Consider the following 26,063-nt stretch of genomic DNA (forward strand, 5'->3'; position numbering starts at 1 on the left):
CCAGTCCATACCCCTTCCCCCACCCCCTAGGTTACTGTCCCCTGGACTTTGCACCTCTGCCGCCAGCCCTGACCTCTGCTTCAATACCGACTACGGATACTCTTACAGGACTCTGTCACTGGGTTGTGTTCGATTTATTTGTATCCCTACCTAAGCCCTGCTGGTTCGCCTCCTGATTTGAGACGAGCACCGTCACATCTGGAATATTAGAAAGCAAATAAAAGGTGAAAGAATTGTGTTATAAGGTTATTTAAAAAAAGGACATTTACCTTCTTTAAGTCCTCTATGGCAGCCAAATACTAATGGGATAGCACTTCTTGTGACCACTATATGAGGGGGCATCATCCACCTTAAGTCAGTTAACGTCTGTCAGAGCTTGTAAACATATTCATATGCCAAATATAAGATTCAAGAGCGTGATGTCCGCTGACATAGAGAGACATGCGCTGCCATTGCGGACTTTAAATAACAGAAATGTCGGAAGGCAGGTCTCCTTTTTTTTAATGTCCCCTAAGGCAAAAAAACACAAATGGGATGTACCAGAGCCATCCCTAGACGCCATCTATCAAATTTCCCATCTGCTGATGAGTGAACATCCAGACGGTAATGCTTAGCAAGTGTTTGTGAAGACCAGGCTGCTGCCTTACACATTTCCTGGGCAAAGGCCTGAGCTTTTTCTGCCCATGAAGTTGCAACGTCCCTAGTAGAGTGGGGACTTTAACCCTACAGGATAATTGTCTCCTTCTTTTCTATATGCTTCAAATATAGCTGCCTTAACCCATCATTATATGGAAGCTACGGAGGCTGCATGACCCTTTCTGGGTCCATCATAAAAGGAGAAACATCTTCAAAGTTTTCCTAATACTATCAGTCCTCTGCACATATGTTGTTAAGAGTGCTAACTCCAGTACATCCCAATTGTGCCACTGATGTTCTTTGTGAGAAATAGGTTTTGGACAAAATGAGAGGACTACAATAGCCTGATTGATATGAAAGTCTGATACTTCTTTGGTTTGGAACTGTGGAATAGTCTTAACACTATCTTAGTGAAAAGAATTGATGAAATGTGGCGCATCACCAGATCAATTATCTTGATAAAGCGCTTGGGCACGAAACGCGTAGGTGGTGCTTTCTGTACTTCCGTTTTGCTCATGACCAAATAAATATTTTTATGACAGTCACCCTCTCTCTCCATCATTGATCTGGTGGTGCGTCGCATTTAATCAATTTTTGTCACTGTTCCTGCGGATTCGCACTCTGGAGACTCCCTTCCTGACTTACAGAGTGTGACGATGAAGGGGTCCCCAGACCACCAATTAAAGCATTATGCCCAGCTGGGGGGCCCCTGAGTCATAAAAGGTGACTGTGAAGTGTCAGTTCTTCAACCCAATTGTGGTCTATAACTGTGGGTATAATAAAGATGCATGTGGTTTTACTGTTCCAGGAGTGCCTGCCAGGGGGGATGTGCAGGGCGTGAGTTTCAGGGGTGATTTTACAGTAAAATGTTGTCAGGGTGTGTTTGGGTAGACGGGGGCCATTGTTGCGGGGTACCCCGAAACATGTACTCAGGATTTCCACCAGATTCCTGAGAACCCGATTAACACAGATCACCGAACAAAATCCCCCCTAGAATGCCGTTTACAGCTCACCGCCAAATCCCCTTGCTTCAGCACAAACCAGTACAGTAAAACCGAGCAGGGAACTGAATTGCATTAAAGGTTCTCGGAATATGCCCAAACCCCAGACCCCAGTGTGGGGTTCAGTACATCTCTCACCAGGGATAAGGTGAAGAGAGTTATAGAGGGTTTAAGTTAAAATGTAGAATGTCAGCTCTTGGGCGCGGGCATTGTGTATGCATTACTGTGACTGTGTGAAAAATACCCCCCAACCTACACGGCGCATAAGGGGTTACTGTTTATCCCCACACTCCAGTCAGTTATAAGGCTGAGCCTGTTTTATTAAAATAAAAGATTAAAACCATATGAAAGCCGATAGCTAACTTTAGTAAGGAGCATCCTAGAAAGAGGATATTTGGTGTGGGCATTACTGAGGTACGAACACATAAAGGGGTTATGTTTTTGAGCATTAATGTTCACCCCCAGAATAAAATGAATGTCCCCTATAATTTTGGTATTTTAAAGTTATAAGAGTAAGGAAATTAACATTATAGACAGGAGATGACACTTAGGGTGTGTAATCCTGGGTTTTGAAATGTTTAGCAGGAAACCTCTGAGCTTCAAAGAAATAGAGGTGCGAGAGCATTTGTTCAGAGGGGTGCTTATGGCTAATAGATGAAAGAGACATTTGTCCCAGAGGTGCGATCTGTTGTGTTAGCAGGAAAGGCTGTGTCCTCTGTTCAAAGGGACATTTGTTCTAGAGGTGTTAAACCTTTTGTTCACAGGCAGGAGTGAGGCAGACTGATCGGCATTCATTAAGAAACCAGGATGCCCTATGCCCAGTGACAGGTGGGGGGGTTTCGAATACTGTAGTGAGTGATCAAAACGGTGGTTCGTGCACATGCTCTGTCACTTTTCTGAAGCCAGGGATGCCAGAAGTTATCCACCTGTCAAAGCATGTGAGTGGCCAGGGATAAAATTCCCACGCCAGAGATTGGCTGCACATTATGGAAATAGGACCTGTGAAGTTTTTAAAAGTTTGTGCAGTCAGTGGTAACATCAGTTCCATCAGTTCCATCTAAGAGTCATCTGAGATTAATTTCCATCTTGTAAGCAGATTCATCTAAACTACAGCGGGCGGTACAGATACTATTTCATTGCCACTAAAGATTTGTATCCAGCTTCCAGTATTCGCAAGGACTAAGGATTGGCTAATTAATCCTGCATTGGGGGGAACGAAAATATTACTTTTGGCGAAGAAACAGGGGTTGCCGCTAGCACCCCTAGCCAAAGACTGCCACATGGCTCTTTTTGTGCAGCAACCCCACGTGTGGGAATTACTGCCTAGAGACGTAATTTCTGTGGATTTCGTTCTGTGGACATTTTATTTCGTTTTACCCCTTCCCAACAAGTGTGTTATTCATAGTATTATTGTAATTCAAGCTGTGTGTGTTCTTTATGTGAATAAAAGCAATTTATTTTATTTCATGCTGTATTCAATCAAAGGATCCAGATGATAAAGTGTTATTAAGCTTGGTCTACCGTGACACAGAGTTATCCACAATCCACTCTCAAACAACAGCACATGAGTATTTGGTCATCTATAACTATTATTTGGATTACTTTGATATCAGCTATGTTTATAACCAGATGGTTTTAGAAGAAACCTCTGATGCTTTTTCCTGGCTGCTGTTTTTTTCTATTTAGAAAGTTCCAGATAGGCACTATATTCTATACAACTAGCCACATTTTCATGCCTTAATGGTCTCTCGATGGGAAACTTCCTGATATTGTCTTTTTGTATATACAAGAATATCAATACTTGTCTTTTCTACTCTCTGAGCACCATATCCCTATCTGGACTATTTCTATCTTAACACTATCTTATACTGGTTGATAAAGTAATATTGCTGAAATGAAGATACTGTTGATATTACTAAAATGGAAGGCCTAATCCTAGACACGGCTTTAAGAAATCTAGAGACCATAAGATCTAATGATGAAGAATAGGGAGTAGTGCACAGCCAAAAAAAGCGAAGGAGAGGGATCTATGATGCAAAAAGAATTTATTGGAATAACAAAAGCATAGAGGAAAAGCCTCCTACGCGTTTCGTACCTTAAGTACTTTATCAAGGAGTTAAAATTGCTTGTACCCTGCAGTCTTTTCAATCTCTGTTCTGTGCTCCGTTTAACACCAAAAAGCATAATGACATCATGACGTCCTTACCAAAGCACACGCGCATTGTTCTGAACCGCCCCCTGACATCAGTGCTACCCTGGAGAAGAAAAGAAGAACGGAGCCACAAGGAGAGCAAAAAGAAAAAAGTGAGTCTGTAACTCACTCTATTGTAGCATCCAATACCAGGACGGAAGACAGAGCCCGCCCCCCTGCTACAAGAGCAGGCGCAGAAGGCAACGTCAGCCGTCACTGGTCATGAGGAAACCCAAATGAAGACAACTGAACCACAATAAATGCCTGACACATGATACTGTGACGCAAACCATACAAAAAACTACATCCAAATGACAACATTAAAGACTGCAGAGACACAAAACTAACACAACAAAAACCTAAACAAACTTGACTAAAAACAAAATATATATGTGTAAAAAAGTATACCTCATGCTTAATCTCCAGTGACTCATTGATTGATGAATAGATATAAATAGCAAATAATAATAATATATGTACATTTTAACTAATAACAAAATGACTAAAAAGAAAGAAAGGAAAATGAAATACTATTAATAATAATAAAAAAATATGAAATAATCCTAAACCATAATAGCTAAATAAATAAATCTATACCCAAATAAAACATATTAATGCAGAAAATGAAAACAACAACATAATTAATTAATAAAGAAAACAAAAAAAATGCTTTCCTCTATGCTTTTGTTATTCCAATAAATTCTTTTGGCATCATATGGATCCCTCTCCTTCACCTTTTTTGGCTGTGCACTACTCCCTATTCTTCAACTCTGGACTTCACATCAGCAGCTGCACGTCTCCTCCAGTCTAGGAAGTGGGTGATTGTGAGTACATTATTTTCCATTTGAATTGGATATTCCCAATGAAATAGAGGATGTGTGATTTTTTCACTTATCCCCTTCTTCAGGGATCATCTGTCACTGGAAGTACTTCATGGAAATACTCATTCTATTGCATATATGATGATGGTCTCATCCATTTTTCCAATAACCTGGATTCATTTGTTTATATTTGCCTTGTACTAGAGCACTCTTACCATGCTCTACATCTATACTGAAACCATAAGATCTAAGGCAATCTGTTTATGATAAAATGCACCTGATGTAGATATTTGGACCTTATGAGATGCTGGTTTTAAACCCTTCTGGAATCCTTTCTGAAGAAAGTCCAATATATTAGGGATTTCTAGCTGCAAGGGGTCTATATTTTGTCATTTACACAAATGTATAAATGTCCTCCATATGCGATAATAGGTTCTAGAAGTCACTAGATTTCTGGAATGCAAAAGTGTCGATATAATTTCATTAGAAACCCTGTGCCCGTAATGGCATCCTTTCAAGTTCCACACCATCAATTTGAGCAATTGAAGATTGGGGAAGCAATGAGAACGAGTCAACAATTACGGGATTGTCGGAAGAACCCACGAATCCTGTACTGACAAGTTCTTTAAGTAAGAAAACCATGTCTTTCTGTGCCAATCCGGGGCTATTGGGAGAACGTTGAGCCTTATCTATTTTGATTATGTTCTTTACCCCCTGAAGTAGAGGGAATGGGGGGGTGGGAGGGGGAAATGTAACAGATGAAAATGCCAGATGATCAAGAGCGCATCCCTGGCTATGGCTTTGGGGTCATGCCATCTTGACACATACATCTATACTTTCTTGTTGACAGCTGACGCCATGAGGTTGAACTGTGGTTGACCCCATTTGTCAAACTAATCGAACATTTTCTTCTCTAGTTCCAATTCTCCTGGGTGAATGGAATGCCTGCTGAGAAAGTCAGCCTCGTAATTTCTCACTCCTGAAATGAATGCTGTGGAGATACATGGAATCTCTTTTTCCACACAGCGTAGGATTCTGGAGGCTTCCAAAAGAACTCTTGGACTCCTTGTTCCTCCTCGTTAGTTTATGCTACTACAGTGATGTTGTTGGATAGGACCCTTAATTAATTACGTAAAACTAGCAGCGCTATACAAGAAGATGCTACTATTAACGGTAACCTCTCAACGAGATCTGAAGACCTTGAATGGCGTAAAACATCGCTTGAACTTCCAATACATTGATTGTCAAACATCTTACTTGATGTAATCATAGTCCTTGGATCACCTGATCTTGAAAAACTCCACCCCAACCTGAGAGGCTTGCGTCAGTGTTGTGTTCAATACTGTCCAGACCGAAGATATCAAAGACTTGCCCTTGTGCAAGTTGCTGACTGAGGTCCACCATTGTAGACTGAGCTTTGTGCTTGGTAACAATGGTAGCCTGAATTCTGGAGTAAGATTTAGGTGTCCTCCACAACAGAAGACATTTCTTTGAAGTGGTCTGAGTTAAAAAGTGGACCAAGGTACTAATGTCTGTGACTGAAGTTAGAAGTCTTATTATGTACATGAATTGAGCCCTTGATGGTCTTGCAAGGCTTCTGAACAATCGGACCTCCTTCCTAATCATGTGGATATTGGAGGTCGAGATTGATATAAGATTTTTCCTTGTGTCGAATATGACACCTAAAAATTGAAGTATCTGAAGGCGCAGGCTGTTTTTCTTAACATTGACAATTCACCCGTGATCTACCAAGCCGTCATGCGCACATGATCCCCGGCAACATTCTCTAACGGGGCCTTGATTAGCCAGTTGTCTAAGAATGAGACCACAAAAACGCGTTTGTGGCTCAATAATGCTGCAATTCCCGCCAGGACCTTTGTGACCAATCCAAAGGGAAGAGCCATAAATGGGTAGGGATGGTCATTTAGACAATATCACCGGAATCAACGGTGCAATTCTTTTATTGGAATATGGAGATAAGCATCCTTTAAGTCTATAGATGCTTGAAATGTTCCACTTACCATCACTGTTATGACTGCCTTCAAGGATTCCATTTTGAAGTGCCGTTCTGAATCCTCCTGATGCTTTCTGTATTGGAAACAGGATTGAATAAAAACCCTCGCCTCTCTGAGAAGCCGGAACTGGTTGAATTGCCATATTGGCTAACAGATCGTGAACCGCTTGTTTTAAGGCCAGGTTATTCGCTGGATCGTTTGAAAGGCCAATTTCCTTGAAGCAAACTCCTGGTATTTCAAGGAACTCCAAGGAATACTCCTGGGCTATAATCTGCTGGACCCATGAGTCTGTTGGTGTTTGAACCCAGCAGTCCAGAAATCCTACCAGTCTGCCCCCAATCGGCATTGTATCCTGGGTGGGGCTCAGTCTGCTTCAGGAGTTTTGCTTTTTGATGGTCCAGGGTTTGCAGTGAATTCAAATTCCGATTATAAGTTCTCACTGGTCCTTGCATTCTGTAAACCTCGCCTTGAAGGTCTGACGTATGATGAAAGCCACAACCTTCTTTGCTGGGGTTAAATTTGTTTTCTCCCTCCAGCAATCTCTGAAATAATATTATACAGTGTTTCTCTGAAGAGATAAGCACCTACATAAGGTAAAGACACTAGTCTATTTTTGGACATGGCTTCCACGACCCATATTTTAAGCCATAGTGCTCTTCTCACTTCTATAGGATATGCTGAGGATCCAGCTGCTAGCCTACTGACGTCCATGGAAGTACACACAAAAAGTCCATTGAATCTCTAAAATTTAAAAGCTCCTTTAAGCGTTTTTGTCCTGATATCCTACTTCAATCATATCTTGCAGATTTGATATCCAAATTCTGTTCTTGAGATACAGGCCATGGCTGTTACTGGTTTCAGCGGCATGCCAATAGCACAGTATTGTTTGCATAAAACATAGGATCCTTAAAGGAAGATCCACCCTCTAGCGGGGTCAGTGTATTTCTTACCATCTGGTCTGTAGATTTTGCTGGAACTTGCCGTTGTGGCCATCTTGGTTCCTGGCAACCTCTTCCCTTCCTGGAATTGGTAATTGACTGCCCCTTTTGCAGGGCTTTAAATAGCAGACAGTAACTCTTAGCCCCTGCCCGAGCATGGTAATCTATTCCGTGTGTTCCCGGACCCAGTCTGTTCCTGTGCACTCGTCCCATTTCTTGTTCCTGTTTGTCTGCATTCCAGCCGTGTTACCTGTCCTGTTGTCTGTGAATTCGCTGTTGGCAACCTCGGAACTGGACCCGACAATTCTTGCCTGCCTCGACCTCTCCCAGCATCCCGACTATCATTTCTCTAACAGGACTCTGTCCCCTGGCTCTGTTTGGTGATCATATACCCCTACCTCAGCGGGTTTGCTTCCTATCGCAGACTAGCGTCGTTATACTGACCTGTGGTGCAAATAAACCCCCATGCTCTCCATAACGATGTTATCTGATGGTGCCAAATCGCTACATCATGCCCCCCGCTTCTCTGTGGAGGGGAGGCGTGGGGTCATGATGCAGCACTTCCGCGCCGTCAGATGACATAGTGATAGTGAGCGTGGGGGTTTATTTGCGGCTCCCGCAGCCTCGGCGGGAAGATGCCTAGCAGCGCTGAAACAGGCTGTATGTGGCTTGTAATCACATTACCACGGTGGCATGAGGGCAGATGTTCTTGAGGTAAGCTGGGGAAAAGGTAGAAAAATCACCCCCCACTCAATTTAGGGTGGTATCAATGCAGCCCTCAGAAAAAGTATACATGAAAAAATAAATCTGTCCGGGAACCTGCCTAACTGATATAAGGTGGTTAATGCCCCCTCATATAGTGATCACAAGAAGTGCTCGTCCTACCGGCTGTGAGGAGGATAATATCCTATTAGCATTTGGCTGCCATCGAACAAAAAATATATATATTTTTAGACAGAGAAGCACAGACGGCTCTTTTAAAGCCGCAATCCTGCTTTCCTCTTTATTTTCTTGCAGTATGGGATTGAAGCAGGGGGTCTCCTGAGCTGAACTGTGTTCATTTCAGCTCTGGGGACCCCCTGTTGCCAGAGATACTTACCTCTGTAGTGGGGGCGCCGGTATCCGTGCAGGCAGAGAAACTGTGTTCTTTAATAGAATGTTGGCTTAAATTTCCCGCATCACACAGACCAATAGAAAGCCGTGACGTCATCTGGTGCAGCATCCTATTGGCCTGCATGACCTGGACCTTTAAACTGCACAGAGACATCCCCCTTAGGAAGGTAAGTATTTCAGGAGGCAAGATGTCCCCAGAGATTAAATTAATGGGGTTTGGCTCCAGAGACCCCTTGCTTCTCACCTAAGTATTAAAATAAAAACATGTTCTGCTCTTTTAAATCACTTCAAACTTTACATTTTTCTTTTGTTACTGTCCCTACAAAAAGCCTGACAAAGCTATATTCATCTCTTTTACAAAACTGTATTTTATACAAACTTACCTAGAGAGTCCACAATTTCCTTCACATCCACAATGATACAGTCTAGCTTGTAGCTATCCTTATAATTAGGTGCATCTGTTTCTCCATATCCTCTCAAATCAAGGGCCACAACCCTGTACTCGCTTTTAAATTCCCGTAACTGATGGCGCCAGGAATACCTGCGTGCAGATAGAGCACAGAAAGAAAGTTAATGTGCGCGAGGCATCACATACTTCCAGGAAACATGCGTTAACAATTAATTATAGGCTAAAGCTGGTAAATTCCGGGCATTATTGAAATTCCTGGTCTCTGATTCGTTAAAATTCCGGGCATTATCAGTAATGGCCCAGATTTTCTGGCACCCTCCCAAGTTTTTAGCCAATCAGCTTTCAGTTCTAATTCACAAAGAGTGAGATCAGCTCTCAGACAGGGGAGGTGATTGGACTAGAGGCAGAGCCAGGCACTGACTCCTCCCCTTCCCTGCCTGCAGCCAGGCACTGACTCCTCCCCCACCCTGCCTGCAGCCAGGTACTGACTCCTCCTCCTCCCTGCCTGCAGCCAGGCACTGACTCCTCCCCTTCCCTGCCTGCAGCCAGGCACTGACTCCTCCCCCACCCTGCCTTCAGCCAGGAACTGACTCCTCCCCCTCCCTGCCTGCAGCCAGGCACTGACTCCTCCACTTCCCTTCCTGCAGCCAGACACTGACTCCTCCCCCTCCCTGTCTGCAGCCAGGCACTGACTCCTCCACTTCCCTTCCTGCAGCCAGCCACTGACTCCTCCCCCACACTGCCTGCAGCCAGGCACTGACTCCTCCCCCACCCTGCCTGCAGCCAGACACTGACTTCTCCCCCTCCCTGCCTGCAGCCGGGCACTGACTCCTCCCCCACCCTGCCTGCAGCAAGGTACTGACTCCTCCTCCTCCCTGCCTGCAGCCAGACACTGACTCCTCCCCCACCCTGCCTGCAGCAAGGTACTGACTCCTCCTCCTCCCTGCCTGCAGCCAGGCACTGACTCCTCCCCCACCCTGCCTGCAGCCAGACACTGACTTCTCCCCCTCCCTGCCTGCAGCCGGGCACTGACTCCTCCCCCACCCTGCCTGCAGCAAGGTACTGACTCCTCCTCCTCCCTGCCTGCAGCCAGGCACTGACTCCTCCCCCACCCTGCCTGCAGCCAGGCACTGACTCCTCCCCCACACTGCCTGCAGCCAGGCACTGACTCCTCCCCCACCCTGCCTGCAGCCAGGCACTGACTCCTCCCCCCACCCTGCCTGCAGCCAGGCACTGACTCCTCCCCCACCCTGCCTGCAGCCAGGCACTGACTCCTCCCCCACACTGCCTGCAGCCAGGCACTGACTCCTCCCCCACCCTGCCTGCAGCCAGGCACTGACTCCTCCCCCCACCCTGCCTGCAGCCAGGCACTGACTCCTCCCCCACCCTGTCTGCAGCCAGGCACTGACTCCTCCCCCACCCTGCCTGCAGCCAGGCACTGACTCCTCCCCCTCCCTGCCTGCAGCCAGGCACTGACTCCTCCCCCACACTGCCTGCAGCCAGGCACTGACTCCTCCCCCACCCTGCCTGCAGCCAGGCACTGACTCCTCCCCCCACCCTGCCTGCAGCCAGGCACTGACTCCTCCCCCACCCTGTCTGCAGCCAGGCACTGACTCCTCCCCCACCCTGCCTGCAGCCAGGCACTAACTCCTCCTCCTCCCTGCCTGCAGCCAGGCACTGACTCCTCCCCCACCCTGTCTGCAGCCAGGCACTGACTCCTCCCCCTCCCAGCCTGCATAGAGCTCTGCACAGGAGAGTGAGGGGAAAGGTTTGTGTTAGTGTGTGTGTGTTTTGTGGGTGTAAAGGGGGCAGCAGAGTGTTTTATTAGTGTGTGTGTGTGTGTGTGTCTTCTGTTGGTGTGTGTTTTGTGGGTGTACAGGGGGCAGCAGAGTCTGTTTTGTTGGTGTGTGTGTGTGTGTCTGCTGTGTGTTGAGGGTGTCTGCAGTGTGTGGGTTTACAGGGGGCTGCAGTGTGTGTGTCTTCAGTGTGTGTTTTGTGGGTGGAGGAGGGGTGCAGTGTTGTGTGTGTGTGTCTGCAGTGTGTGGGTTTACAGGGGGCTGCAGTGTGTGTGTCTTCAGTGTGTGTTTTGTGGGTGGAGGAGGGGTGCAGTGTTGTGTGTGTGTGTCTGCAGTGTGTGGGTTTACAGGGGGCTGCAGTGTGTGTGTCTTCAGTGTGTGTTTTGTGGGTGGAGGAGGGGTGCAGTGTTGTGTGTGTGTGTCTGCAGTGTGTGGGTTTACAGGGGGCTGCAGTGTGTGTGTCTTCAGTGTGTGTTTTGTGGGTGGAGGAGGGGTGCAGTGTTGTGTGTGTGTGTCTGCAGTGTGTGGGTTTACAGGGGGCTGCAGTGTGTGTGTCTTCAGTGTGTGTTTTGTGGGTGGAGGAGGGGTGCAGTGTTGTGTGTGTGTGTCTGCAGTGTGTGGGTTTACAGGGGGCTGCAGTGTGTGTGTCTTCAGTGTGTGTTTTGTGGGTGGAGGAGGGGTGCAGTGTTGTGTGTGTGTGTCTGCAGTGTGTGGGTTTACAGGGGGCTGCAGTGGGCGTAGAGAGGGGACTGCTGGTGTGTGTTTTGTGGATGTAGAGGGGGCAGCAGTGTGTGTGTGTGTGTGTATCAGTGGGTGTAGAGGGTGAAGGAGGACTGCAGAGTGTGTTTTGGTGTGTGTGTCTGCAGTTTTGTGGGTTTACAGGGGGCTGCAGTGTGAGTTTGTGGGTGGAGAGGGGGGGCTGCTGTGTGTGTTTTGTGAGTGTAGAGGTTGGAGGAGGACTGCAGTGTGTTTTTTGGGTGTAGAGGAGGGGGGGCTGCAGAGTGTGTAGGGGGAACTGCAGGGTGTGTTTGTGTATATAGAGGGGGGGCTGCAGTGTGTGTGTGTGTGTGTGTGTGTGTGTGTGTGTGTGTGTGTGTGTGTGTGTGTGTGTATGTATATATATATATATATATATATATATATATATATATATATGAGTGGGCTGTGTGTATGACAATTTCCTTTTAATAAACACGTGCAGTAAAAGAATGTAGATGATCATGCTGATAAAAATCAATATGACTACAAAAGTGTCTATCTTTTTTATGAAAAATGTAAAAATAATAAAAAGTAAGCCTACATTTAGCCTATAATAGTAATAATCCCCTCAGAACAGGGCGTTATTGGCCAGTAAGGCCCTGTTCTGAGGGGATTATTACTATTATAGGCTAAATGTAGGCTTATTTTTTTAAATTATTTTTACATTTTTTACTGGCCAAGAAAATGTATGTAAACAAACAAAAGGAAAACGGTTATAGTTACATACAGTAGTTACATAGATAAATAGTTACATAGTTACATAGATAGATAGTTACAAAGATAGATAGTTACATAGTAGATGAGATTGAAACAATACATATCTCCATCGAGTTCAACCTATGCTAAATTTAGACGACAGATACATTCGCCTATCTTTTTACTTAGAGTATTTTGAGCCAGAGGAAGGCAAACAAAACCCCAGTGTCATATCATCTAATGATATCTCATAAAGGGAAAATAAATTCCTTCCCGACTCCAAGAATTGGCAATCAGATTACTCCCTGGATCAACATCCTTCCCATGTACTTATTAGGTAAATTCCTGTATACCTTTCCACTAAATATATTTTTTATTGGAACATTTCAATACAACATTATCATTACAATTTCACATTTTGAGAATACACACTTTTTTTTTTAAACCTTTAACTTTATTTAACATAACAATCCATCTCAGCGGTTTTAACCATTCTTTCTATCTGGTATTAAGCTGTCTGTCTGGATTTCCCCCTCCCCTAACTACAATGGGGGAGCTTGAATTAATAGCTGCAAGGGAGCAGTATGATATCATAGGCATTACTGAAACATGGTGGGATGAAACTCATGACTGGGCAGTTAATTTAGAGGGTTATTCCCTTTTTCGGAAGCATCGAACAAATAGAAGGGGAGGTGGAGTATGTTTATATGTTAAACCGGATCTAAAACCTATTAAAAGGGAAGATGTTTATGAAGGGAATGATGAAAATGTAGAGACCTTGTGGATAGAAATTAGCAGCGGAGGTAAAAGTATAAAGAAAATGTTTGTAGGGATATGCTATAAACCACCAAATATCTGTGAGATTAAGGAAGCTAAAATACTTTTGCAAATGGAGAAGGCATCAAAACTGGGTCATGTTTGCATAATGGGTGATTTTAATTATCCAGACAGAGTGGAGAAATGAGATTAGCATTACAACAAAAGGAAACAGGTTTTGGGGGTGCTTAAAGACAATTATATGACCCAAATTATTAAGGAACCAACCAGGAGAGGGGCAGTACTGGATTTGGTAATATCAAACAATGTAGAAGTAATAGCAAATATTTAAGTCCTGGAACATTTGAGTAACAGTGATCATAGCATGGTCTCATTTGAAATACATTATAAAAACAGATTACTTTGGTTCATCAAAGACCTTAAACTTTAGAAAGGCAGATTTTAATAAACTGAGGACTAATCTACAAGGCATACATTGGGATTATGTTTTTGCAGGGAAAAATGTAGACGGTAAATGGGCAGTCTTTAAAACATTGTTAGAAAACCACACCTTCGGTAATAAGTATAAAATAAATAAGGCAAAACCAGTGTGGGTAAATAAACAGGTAGGGGAGGAAATGGAAAAGAAGAGACAGGTGTTTAGATACTTGAAGTCAGAAGGGACGGAGACATCATATAAGAATTATAAGGAATGTAACATAAATTGCAAAAGGGAAATCAAATTAGCAAAATGGATAATGAAAAAAGGATTGCAATAGAAAATAAGATTAACCCTAAAAAGTTATTTAAGTACCTTTAATAATAAAAAAAAATCAGAAAATAAACTATAGGACCCTTTTAGTGTGAGATGGGTAGGCAGATTATTGGCGATAAGGAAAAAGCAGAAGTATTAAACAAGTTCTTTGCCTCTGTGTTCACCAGGGAAGAATCAATTTCAATAGTAGTGCCGCAGGAGGAAGCCACAACCTCTATATTAACGAACAATTGGTTAACTGAGGAAGAAGTTCATAAGCGGATTGATAAAATTAAAGTAAATAAGGCACCTGGCCCCGATGGCATACATCCAAAAGTTCTTAAGAGGAGTTAAGTTCAGTAATATCCAAACCATTACATTTAATATTCAAGGACTCCATTTCCACAGGCTCAGTACCACAAGATGGGCATAAAGCAGATGAGGTGCCTATATTTAAAAAGGGAGCTAGATCACAACTGGAGAATTACAGACCTGTAAGCCTGACTTCAATAGTAGGGAAACTACTTCAAGGTTTAATACGGGATAATATTCAGGAATACCTAATGGAAAACAAAATGATTAGTAATAGTCAGCATGGATTTATGCCAAACTAATGCCAAACTAACATTATTTGTTTCTTTGAGGAGTTAAGTAGGAATTTAGACCAGGGTAATACAGTTGATGTGGTCTACTTAGATTTTGCAAAAGCTTTTGATACGGTTCCTCACAAAAGGTTACATAGTTACATGCATAGTTACATAGTAGATGAGGCTGAAAAATAACGTACTGTATGTCCATCAAGTTCAACCAAAATAAAGCAAATTGGACTCAGTAAAAATATATGCACCTGGATTCAAAACTGGTTGAAGGGTAGACAACAGGGGGTTGTCATAAATTGAACTGTTTCAGGTTGGGTTAAAGTCATGAGTAGAGTGTGAAGAAGTCAGGGAGCGCAGGACACCGGTGTGAACATAAAAAACACAGAACACAAAGAGATAGTGCAACTCTGTGTAATACTTAAACATGCACCTCTCTGAAATGAGGGGTGCCTACAATAAATAAACACAGACCTCTCGGCAGGTAAGTGTTAAAAAGGATGCACACAAATATGCAGGAGACAATAATGCAGACCTAGAACTGGCAGAGTGCTTAAAAACACATTTGAACATATGGTAAAGCACTGTGCCTTTACGATATGAGACACCAGAAAATAACAGGAATAGAAAAAACTGGAGATCTGTGGAGCCATCACGTGAGGCTCCGCAATATTGAGAGGAGGAGAACCCGGAAGACCAGTGGTTTATACAACGGAGGAGACGCCAGTCACGGTGACTTTGTGGCAGGCTGTATGTTACACACATAAATATATAAAAGATAATATATATTTATAACTGGGTCTGAATTGGGACGAGACTTATATATAATAAAATATAATTTATTCCTTGATAAAGGTGAACACATCAGATATACAAATAATAGGCAAAATATAGACACTTACTTTAAGATTAGGACAAGAAAGCCATCAGGATACAGAATGGGCCATTTCTTCCATATTTCAGCTGACATCACAGCAAGACAGGCAGGTCATGAAGACACATGCAGGACATTCAGACATGAAGCCATTTGCATGAAGACATGAAGGACATGAAAGAACCTCTGGCAGGAAGACAGTGCATAGCGTTTCTCTCAGCAATTAAGATGGTATAGAACAGAACCAAGGATAAATGGTTGACCACAGATTATATACCTTTTGTGGTCCTATCCTTAACCTTAAGTACAGGTGATTGGTTTTCAATTACCTCCAGCCACTCACTAACATGGGAACACATTTTGATCCCTGCCCCCCTGCTAGTTGGTACATGCGCAGTAGCACTCTGGGGTCTCATTTCTGTAATCCCCCATTTGCATCAGGAATGCCAGCCAGTCTACCCCACGGAATATCTGGCAGGAAACCCTTTGTTGTGAGGTGTGAAATGGAACACTTGAAGACTGCTCTCGTTTGAGTAATCTCCGCCCTCATACAAACAGTGGAGGTGACAAAATCCTTTGAAACATACTTACTGCACCGACACACTTTATTCGAGCAAATACCCGGTATGTACCTGGCAGATACCTGGAATGCGCCACTCCTCACCTCTGACAAGCCCCGTTGCATTTGCCTTCCCAGCCTGGGTTCATGCCTGGCTGATGGGCGGATGATCTGTTAAATGATAATGATTAGGATTTAATAGGCTGCAATGCTTCGCGTGTCTACCAGATGGCATAAATTCATGAATTGTAATGCAGTATATATATATATACTGTGCAGTATTGCAGCCAGCAGGAATAAAATGCTTCAATCCCTGCTTGGAAAATAACTCAATGCACTCGGGCAGAAAACAGTCACAAACCTCAATACAACCGGGTATTCCCGAATTCGTGGGACTAGCCAAGCTCGAATAAAGTGTGTCGCCAGTGTATGTCCTAGACATTGGGTCGCCTTTCTGGCCATATGCTACCCTGATATGCAAAGGAATTTCCTCTGGGTTTTACCCATACCTTGGAACACAGTATGAAGATAAAACATGAACATATCAAAATATCCGGTTCCGTTAGGTCCAGCAGGTCCAAACTTCCCAGTTCTCAAAGCCGGAACTGGGACCCCCTATGGTCCAATTTGCGACCTGTTACGACCTTGGGACCGGAGATACACAAATACACTTAAAACCGTTTCACATTTTAAAACACAAATCTCCGCTGTAAATTAAATCACGTTTTTTCACTAAATCCCCATTGAAAACATCGGGCTTCGCCGCCATAGACTTTCAATGGCAAACCGCCGCCTTTGGCGGCTATGGGAATCCCCGCCATAGACTTTCAACGGGGCGACGCCGCCGTTGAAGTCAATGGGGTTTTTCCGCCGTAGCCGGTCAATGGGGTTTGGCCGCCATTGGAGTCTATGGGAAATGTCCCGAACATTCAAGGGGGTCCATACTCCGTCGGGTTGGTCCGAGAGGGTCAAGGATGGTTCTGCAGCGATGCCGGAACAGTGGCTACAGATACCCCAAACCCTGATCCTCTGGGCCCTCCGGAACCGGAGCTATGGATTACCAAATTTCAGCTTTTGACACTTAGCCGTTTTCCTGAGCTGTTTCTGCCGCCGCCATTGGAACCTATGGCGCGGCCCGCTCTTCTCAGTTCGACCCTTATCGGGGGTCCAGGATACGGGGACCCGGTGGTGGTCGAGTGGGGGGAGGTCTAGGAACTAGGGACAGAAAGAATTTTATTTTTAGGTGCCCTTGAACTGTTTATTCCCACGCCACTTGTCGTTGAACTTGACATGTAAGTGATCAAAGCTCTCCTATTGAAAATGTATCCGCTTTGCGGTTGAACGGTTTGGACGGCAGCCAACTCGTTCCTGGAAAGCTCTTTCGAGGATTTCTACATTGAAGTCAATGAGCCCATTGACTTACAATGGGAAACCGCCGCTCTCCCTCTCGGACGCCATCTGCTGGTCTTCTCAGGAACAGGACTCAACAGCAAGATTCGCCATTGAAATACATGGAGCTCAATGGCAGCCTATGGGAGCCTGCAAAATGGTGCCTGAAAAGGCGGGAAAATTACACAAAGGGCTATAATCACTAAACAACTATTAACCCTTGTGCTCCCGGATGGATCCTAGTGTGTGCGTGATGCAGACACTGATATAACAATCAAACAGGGAACAGTGGCATATACATTTTCAGGTTATGACAAGGGTTAAATCACATTTCTGGGCCTCAGCCCAGTTAACTCCTTGTCTCCCTGGTGAGGTTAGAGGGTGGCCAATTGGGGTGTAACCCCTTTAATCCCGGGCCAAATCCTCCCCATCGTCACAACGCCGGCGCAGCGGACCCTCCATAGAAGCAAGCCATCCTCTGGTTCTCCATACCCCACCACCGGACATCATTGCGTGTATAACACAATATGCCCTTGCATGGGGCTTTCTTGTGAGTTCCCACTGCCTGCCATGCCTTTTTTTTAGATATGAGAATATATTGAGTGCTTTCTCTTTATTATCCAGTCGTTGTGGTCACAGTTATTTACTTGTGCTGTGTTTGGTGGAATAGCTTACCAGTGCTTTCTACCTGTTATTTTCTGGTGTCTCATATCCTAAAGGCACAGTGCTCTACCATATGTTCAAATGTGTTTTTAAGCACTCTGCCAAGGTGGCGTACATTTTTTCTCTCCCTGTAGATGATGCTCTTGCTCCCATCTGGGAGCGAAGATCCGACCTCACCCAGGATATCGGAGCCTTTGCCCGGAAATTCCAGAAAGTGTTTGATACACCCGGCCGTAAGGTATGTGCTTCCTCTGCACTTTTTCATGTTTCCAAACGCAGTCGTTCAGTCAAATAATAACAATAAAGGAAGCGCTCTAACAAAGTAAAATGAAGTTCAAACTTTTTGAAGAAATTTTCTGTGGTGCAGCTTGAATATTCGAAATTGTTCCCAATTCCCAGCTGTAGTAAATATTCAAGATATTCAGCGCTCCTCGTTGAAAGTGAAGACGAGATAAAAGAGAAAAATACAATAGTGAAGTACGTTCACAACATTTGATCCATAAGTAGAAGTGGTGAGATATGCACTTACATTATAGTGCCTATACCAGGCACGTAAAGGTATCTTTGAGGTTGTTTTCCGCCTCCGTATAACCGTAAAATATTCAAAGGGACTTCTTTTTCAAGCTCCGCTTTTATAAAATCAGGCATAAAATCATACACAAACAGTGTAAAAACACCCAGGGACAGACCAGTTCATGCGTTACTGTTTCCTCTGGTTTCCGCGACATCCACCGCCGATCCGGTCAGCGTTCTACGTCACTTCCGGTATTCTTGTGTCACACTGAAACTGGTCCTCCCGGCAACCCTACGCGTTTCAAAGGTAGTCCTTCGTCAGGGGTAAGTATAGTAGGTCCTGGTGTCCCTTCCTTTTATATCCCTCCTTCACCAGCAGTGTTAAATAACTTTCTTTAATTACGTGTAGGCGCCGTTCTGTCCCAAAGGAAGAATTCCCTGTCCAGGTTGCATCCTTGTGCATTTTTTTCAAAAATAATTTCTCCGGCCTAATGCAACTACGATGTCGGGAACCAGGAACTCTTGGCCATGAAGCTAGCTCTCGAAGAATGGAGACACCTGCTTGAAGACACTGAAGATCCGATAACCATCCTCACGGATCATAAGAACTTGCTTTACATTGAAGGTGCACGTCGCCTGGGAGCCCGTCAAGCCAGATCGTCACTGTTTTTCTCTAATAATTTCCTACCTTCCCGGATCCAATAATATTAAAGCTGACGCTCTTTCTCGACAATTCTCCCTGGACGACAAGACTGAGGATCAGCAAAAACCCATTTTACCGCCCAAATGTATTTTCTCGGCCACATCATTTGGAGCACTCAAGGACATTGTGAGACTCTCACATCCACCACCAGTTTAAGTTCTTTCAAATCAATGGCTGTCACACATTTTAATCTGGTCTGTAACTGTTTCATACGCCCATAATATTTATTATCTTTAACTGTGCATGCAATGTCTTGTATATAATGTATACCCTGTTCATTTATGTAACTATTTGTAACCATGTATTATTTGTCTTAACTCTGTGCCTGTCATATTCTCTAGCCTGCAGTACCTATACTTGTCCACCGGGATTGCTGCTGCTAAATTAAGGAACATTCCAGACTCTGATACCTGACACCTCTGCACCTGTGCTCCACCTCTCAGCCTGCCTATATAAACCTCCCTTTCCTGTTCCTCCCTTGCCTCTGTTTCAAGTCAGACTCCTATGCACATGCCTCTGATCCTGATCTGTTCCTGTACCTGTATTTGAGTCTGTTCGCAGTAAAGGCCCTTGCTGGTAATCTGGCTTGCCCCTGTTTGTTCCCGGTCTCAGTCCCTGCGCCCAGACCTGTCCCTGCTCGCCTGTCCTGTTCCAGTCTCCTCATTGCCGACCTCTGCTTGTTACCTGACTTCGCTACCTGCCGCCTGCCTCGGACCTCTGCTTGTTACCTGACTTCGCTACCTGCCGCCTGCCTCGGACCTCTGCTTGTTACCTGACTTCGCTACCTGCCGCCTGCCTCGGACCCCTGCTTGTTACCTGACTTCGCTATCTGCCGCCTGCCTCTGACCCCTGCTTGTTACCTGACGTCGCTACCTGCCGCCTGCCTCGGACCCCTGCTTGTTACCTGACTTCGCTATCTGCCGCCTGCCTCGGACCCCTGCTTGCGACCCCTACTACGCTCGTGCTGTTCCGGCCACCGAGATCCTACCCGCCACAGGAGTCTCCCGTGACAGAAAACAGAGGCCACTTCTGGACCTCGCTGGAACAGATTCTTCTTCTGCCTGCACCCTTTCCTGCCTGCTGCAGCAGACCACATCCGCATGGTTGAAGATAAGTACTTTCGTTTCTTTTTTGAAAATCCCAGTTGGGATCTTTTTTTTTTTTTTTTTTTTTTTTTGCTGCTAAGTGTTCTGCAAGAATTATTGCGTTCATAACGAAAAAACATTTTTGCTGAGACTAGAACTGTTGCTGCAGTGCACCTTTCTTTGAGGTTTTTTCTTTTGTGCTGTGCCTGGGTTAACCCTTGCAGTACCTGTTGCCACCTTTTTAGACTCTGACTTTTCATTCCCTGGACAAGGCTTGTCTCTGCATCCCTGGTTGGACCACTGCTGTTTGGACCACTGCTGTTCACAGGGTTCCCATTTCAAAAGACAAGAGTGCTTCCATTATTTTGTTACTGCATGCTGTGATTTTTCCTGCAATCTGTAGTTCTTCCTATGATTGGTTCTAAGGTTTCAGGTTTACCTGCAAGTTCCCCTGAAGTTTGTTTCTCTGCAAGTTCCCCTGAAGTTTGTTTCTCTGCAACCTGTGATGTCTCTGCCCCTGCATTTGGGTTGAACGCACCCATTCGGAGGTTCCTTGCAGCACTCAATGTACCTGTGGAGTACCCTCTGCCCGCTGACAAACCACCAGAGGTGGGTCACCTGGAGTCCACTTTTCATCAAGGCCTCCGGGAAGAGCCTGGAGGATCGTCCGGAGAACGCTCTTGGGAGGGGGGAGTAATGTCATATTCTCTAGCCTGCTGTACCCATGCTTGGCCACCGGGACTGCTGCTACTCTCAATGTCTTGTTCTAGCCTGCAGTACCTATACTTGTCCACTGGGATTGCTGCTACTAAACTAAGGAACATTCCAGACTCTGATACCTGACACCTCTGCACCTGTGCTCCCTCTCAGCCTGCATATATAAACCTCCCTTTCCTGTTCCTCCCTTGCCTCTGTTTCAAGTCAGACTCCAATGCACATGCCTCTGATACTGATCTGTTCCTGTACCTGTATTTGAGTCTGTTCGCAGTAAAGGCCCTTGCTGGTAATCTGGCTTGCCCCTGTTGGTTCCCGTTCTCAGTCCCTGCTCCCAGATCTGTCCCTGCTCGCCTGTCCTGTTCCAGTCTCCTCGTTGCCGACCTCTGCTTGTTACCTGACTTCGCTACCTGCCGCCTGCCTCGGACCCCTGCTTGTTACCTGACTTCGCTATCTGCCGCCTGCCTCTGATCTCTGCTTGCGACCCCTACTACGCTCCTGCTGTTCTGGCCACCGAGATCCTACCCGCCACAGGAGTCTCCCGTGACAGTGCCCAGGACATACTTGAAAACGAGAGGTAACTCTCAATGTATTACTTCCTGGTAAAATATTTTATAAATAAATAACAAAGCCACATCCCGCCTGGCATCTCGCCTCCACAGGACCGTCTCTTCACGTCACCCCTACACCGTAAGAAGGTCCTCGAATGGAGTAATTCGTCCAAATCTGCAGGCCATCCCGGCACCAAAAGGACCTTGGACCTTATCTCTCGCACCTTTTGGTGGCCAGGAATGCAAAAGGACATAACATTTTTTGCAGCTGCGTGCCCTACGTGCGCCAGGACTAAAACTCCCAGGATACCTCCTGCAGGTCTCCTTCAACCTTTACCTGTCCCGGATCGGCCATGGACACATTTGTCTATGGATTTCATTGTGGACTTGCCTAGTTCCAAGGGTATGGACACGATTCTTGTAGTAGTAGACCGTTTTTCGAAGCAGGCCCATTTCATACCACTCAAGGGCCTGCCCAATTCTCCCAGATTAGCTGACATCTTTATCAGGGAGATTTTTCAGTTACATGGAGTACCCTTGGAAATAGTTTCAGATAGAGGATCGCAATTCATTTCTTGTTTCTGGCGCTCGTTTTGTCTCCAGCTAGGTATTGCCCTCCACTTCTCATCGGGATACCACCCACAGACCAATGGTCAAACGGAGAGGACCAACCAGTCCCTTGAACAGTATCTACGTTGCTTTACGTCGGATTCCCAAGATGACTGGGCGGAACTCCTTCCCTGGGCAGAATTCGCCCACAATAACGCACGAAGCAGCTCTACCCTGGAGTCACCGTTTTTCGTAAATTACGGTTTCAACCCTTCCACTCTTCCTCTTGTTTTACCTTCCTCAGGGGTCTCAGTGGCCGATGACAGGATAAAAATCTTACAGGACCTGTGGAAAAAGATTCAGGTCAACATCACGCAAGCAGTCACTAGGCAAAAGAATCAGGCAGATCACCATCGCAGACCTACTCTAGACCTTAAACCTGGTGACAAGGTCTGGTTGTCATCCAGGAACATCAGGCTGAAGGTACCCTCTATGAAGTTTGCACCTAGGTTTCTTGGACCCTTTGAGATTTCCGAAAGGATCAATCCGGTGGCGTACCGTCTCGCTCTCCCGCCTTCCATGAAGATTCCCTTTGTATTTCACATTTCTCTTCTCAAACCGGTGGTCCAGAATGCATTCTCAGTTCTGGTGGCTCCCACCTCTCCCCTCGTGGTTCAAGGGCAACCTGAATACGAGATCCAATCTATCCTTGACTCTAAGATCTCCAGAGGTTCGCTACACTGTTTGGTGCATTGGAGAGGTTTCGGCCCGGAGGAGAGACCCTGGATTCCGAATCACAGGGTTCATGCAGCCAAACTGGTCCGTATGTTCCATGCCAAATTTCCGGAGAAACCATCATGGGGTCGCCCGGAGGTCTCTCCTAAGGGGGGGGGGGGGTACTGTGAGGATTCGCCATCTTGGCGGTCGCAGACAGTCTCCTCATCCCAACAAGCCTTCTGTGATGGAAACTCAGGATGTGCAGTTTCGTGGTCCCAGTACGTGCGCGCAGACCTTGCGTGTTCTGATTCCCCGCCCGCGGATTCGGATTCCGCCCCCTCTCTGCCGCACGATGGGTGCATTCGGCCAGCCTCCCTGCTGACGCGCGATTCAAGTCCCGCTCTGGTGAGAGGATCGCCGTGAGAATGACGCGTGTTCTCGGCTCCGCCCCCTGACCTCGGTAACACACGCGGGTCGGCGCACGATTGCTCCCGCCCCCTCTTGCCCTAAGAATCGTGGTGGAAGTGACGCATGCTCCAAGCTCTGCCCCCTGGCCACCGTGATGCTCGCGGGACGGCGCACGAGCAGTTCTGCCCTCATCCCCGATTAGGCTGCATCATAGGGCACACCTGTGTGCACGAGCAGCCAATCGGCACTCACTTCCTGGTTCCGCCCTGGCTGGCTAGTGGAGGCTCCTCCTTTATATACCTTCAGTCTGCTCTCTATCCTTGCTGAGCATAGTCAGTGTGACACCGTGCCTTGCTGCATTCTTGTTCCTGAGACCTTGCCTTGCCTGCCTGTTAACCTCTTGTTGCCTGAACCCTGCTAGTACCTTGGACTCCGCTTCTCTCCATTCCTGATCCGGCTTGTACGACCATTCTCCTGTCTCCAGTCCTGACCTTGGCTAAGTAGTCCAAGGATTCGACACTCTCCTATCCTGAACCTGGCTACTTACCCCGACAATCCGATACTCTCCAATCCTGAACCTGGCTATGCACTCTGATGATCCACAACTCTCCGCTCCTGAACCTGGCAAGTACCTTAACCATTCTCCTATCTATAATCCTGACCTGGCTTGAACGACTACTCTACATCCTAGACGGCCTGCGTGGCTGTGGGTCGGCGTTAACCAATTCCCTACCTTAGCACCATTGGAAGAACATCATTAGGTTCCGGCATCACGGGATCCCGATCAAGATTGCTGCCTTCGTCCTCGGAATCGTAGGTGGATGTAGATTTAGGCCCTTCCGCTCGCTTAGGGAGCGGCTCCGGCTGTGGACCCATCTCGGATACTGAGCCAGCCTCCACTGTACGGAAAGAAAGCTCCCCCATCGTCTGATCTGGTGTCAGAGTCGGTCCTGTTTCCAGGCAAACAAGACGATGCCAGGCGGGTGTGAAGTAACTGGCACCACAGGCAGGGCACGTTGCTCCCCATTCCAGGTCTTGAGCAGGATAGGTACAATTTGGCCAAAGACACATCAAGCAGGTGGCATCCCCGGTTATTATTTCTAGGTATCCCCAGGCAAAGAGCAATGTCCTGCTGCACATTTCGCCATTTTGGATTGGACTAAAGTGTGTGGAGGCAGGAGCACAGGTAGGATAGCTCCGCCGTCGCTTCTGGCTCCGAAGAACTGAGGCTGCGGTCGGGCACTTCTGACTCCTCCCTTATCTTTGGTAGTCAGCGGGAGGCCGGACGCCATTTTGAAACAGTTCACTTGTGTGTTGAACCTGGACAGTTATGACAAGCTCCTCGATCTGAAGAGCAGGAACGTCGTCTGCAGCCCCACCCATAAGCACAATGTCCTCACTGTCTGCTCCCTCTGGTGGAACCAGAAGTCCTATGCAGCACAAAAAGGGCGCGGTTATGGCTTTCGCGACATTCCACAACATACTTGCAACACTGGTTTCTGCAGTTTGCAACTCCGCCACATGGTCTGTGTAGTTCTGGTGGGAACTCATTTCCTGTGGATCTGTACAGCACATGGTTGCGGTCTACCAAGATTAGGTTGTACCCCAGGCTAGCAACGCTCCATCTCGATACGCTGCACAAGATTATAGTCCAGTGCAAGCACTCTGTGGCTCCATGATTTGGATGCGGCTAGTAGTACTCTGGGCTTCTTCTAGAGGAGGTTCAGGCACCTGGTATGTCAGGCACCGCTCCTAAGATACTCCCTATGTAGTACCCTTACGCCGCCCTACTTGGCTGCCAGTATCGCGGATCCTCTCCGGTGGTCCCTGGGACTTAGTAAACCAGAGCATCCCCTTTAGGCATCCCGACTACCCACCTCAGGATGACTTAGAACAGCAATAGCCTTTGTCTCCAAATCATTCACCCAATAGGACAGTCTATACCATAGTTCCATGGCGGGGAAAGTGAGCCATGGTTATGGTATGCCGGGGTCCCCATGACACTATACCTAGCCTCCCTCTTTTTGTAATACTTGCTCTGGAAGCGTATCTTGTTACTTCCAGCTTTGTTTAGCTGAAAGCTTTCCTGTTACAGATCTCAGCAGCGCCTCCAAATGTAACAGTGTTTCCCCCACTGATCGCAGATGTGGGCCATTATAGGGTGTTACCCTGCTGGTAACAGGAGGGCTGAGTCGTCCACCGATGGTAGTGGGGACACAGGAACAGGCTTCTGGGGTTCATATCCCACATATCTCTTTAGCAGTGCTGCGCCTCCATCTGCCATAGACTCCAGGAACTGAAGATGATCTTCCACGGTAGAGCTTATTACCTTTCCCCCCCCCAGTAAAGTCACGCACCAGGCAGGAGGTATAAATCAACAGGAACGGTTTATTCACTCTGTACAGCACAGTTACACGACAGTCTTCTGCCGGATGCAGTACTCTCAGCTCTCACTGAATGATGGTCCCTGGACCGTCACTACATGCCAAGGGCACCCGCAGCCATCCTAGCTCTTCCCCACCTCCCTAGCAGAGGCAGTGGTATGGTCCACACTCACTTTCCCCTGGAGGCAAAAGCACATGGAAAGGCTCCAATCTCAGGCTGCCAGTTGTATGACCTGCCTTCCTCAGAGGAAAGGAACACCCACTAACTTTAGGCCGGTCCTGCTCTTAAGTACAGCCAGGAGGCGGGCACCACGTTGTCGCAGCTACAACAGGATATACCACCCCCTGCTGTCACTCAAGTGCAGTACCAAAGGAAGGGGGAAAACCCCATACCAACTACTGACAACCTGATTGTACCAGGGTGTACTGCCAGCCCAAGGGCAGAATAGTAGCGATCAGGTGACCTGGCTACA

The 26,063-nt window shown here is 46.3% G+C and overlaps 1 protein-coding gene across 1 annotated transcript in view; it reads right to left on the minus strand.

Annotated features, from left to right (window-relative positions):
* The window catches only part of EPHX4 (epoxide hydrolase 4), an 82,061-nt gene that overhangs the window by 42,383 nt on the left and 13,615 nt on the right, over nucleotides 1-26,063 (minus strand). The window contains exon 3 of the mRNA XM_075617139.1: nucleotides 9,099-9,256. Coding sequence (XP_075473254.1) covers nucleotides 9,099-9,256 — 158 coding nt within the window. The remainder of the gene's footprint in view (nucleotides 1-9,098; nucleotides 9,257-26,063) is intronic.

Source organism: Ascaphus truei, chromosome 10, assembly GCF_040206685.1.
Source record: "Ascaphus truei isolate aAscTru1 chromosome 10, aAscTru1.hap1, whole genome shotgun sequence".
Lineage (NCBI taxonomy): Eukaryota > Metazoa > Chordata > Amphibia > Anura > Ascaphidae > Ascaphus > Ascaphus truei.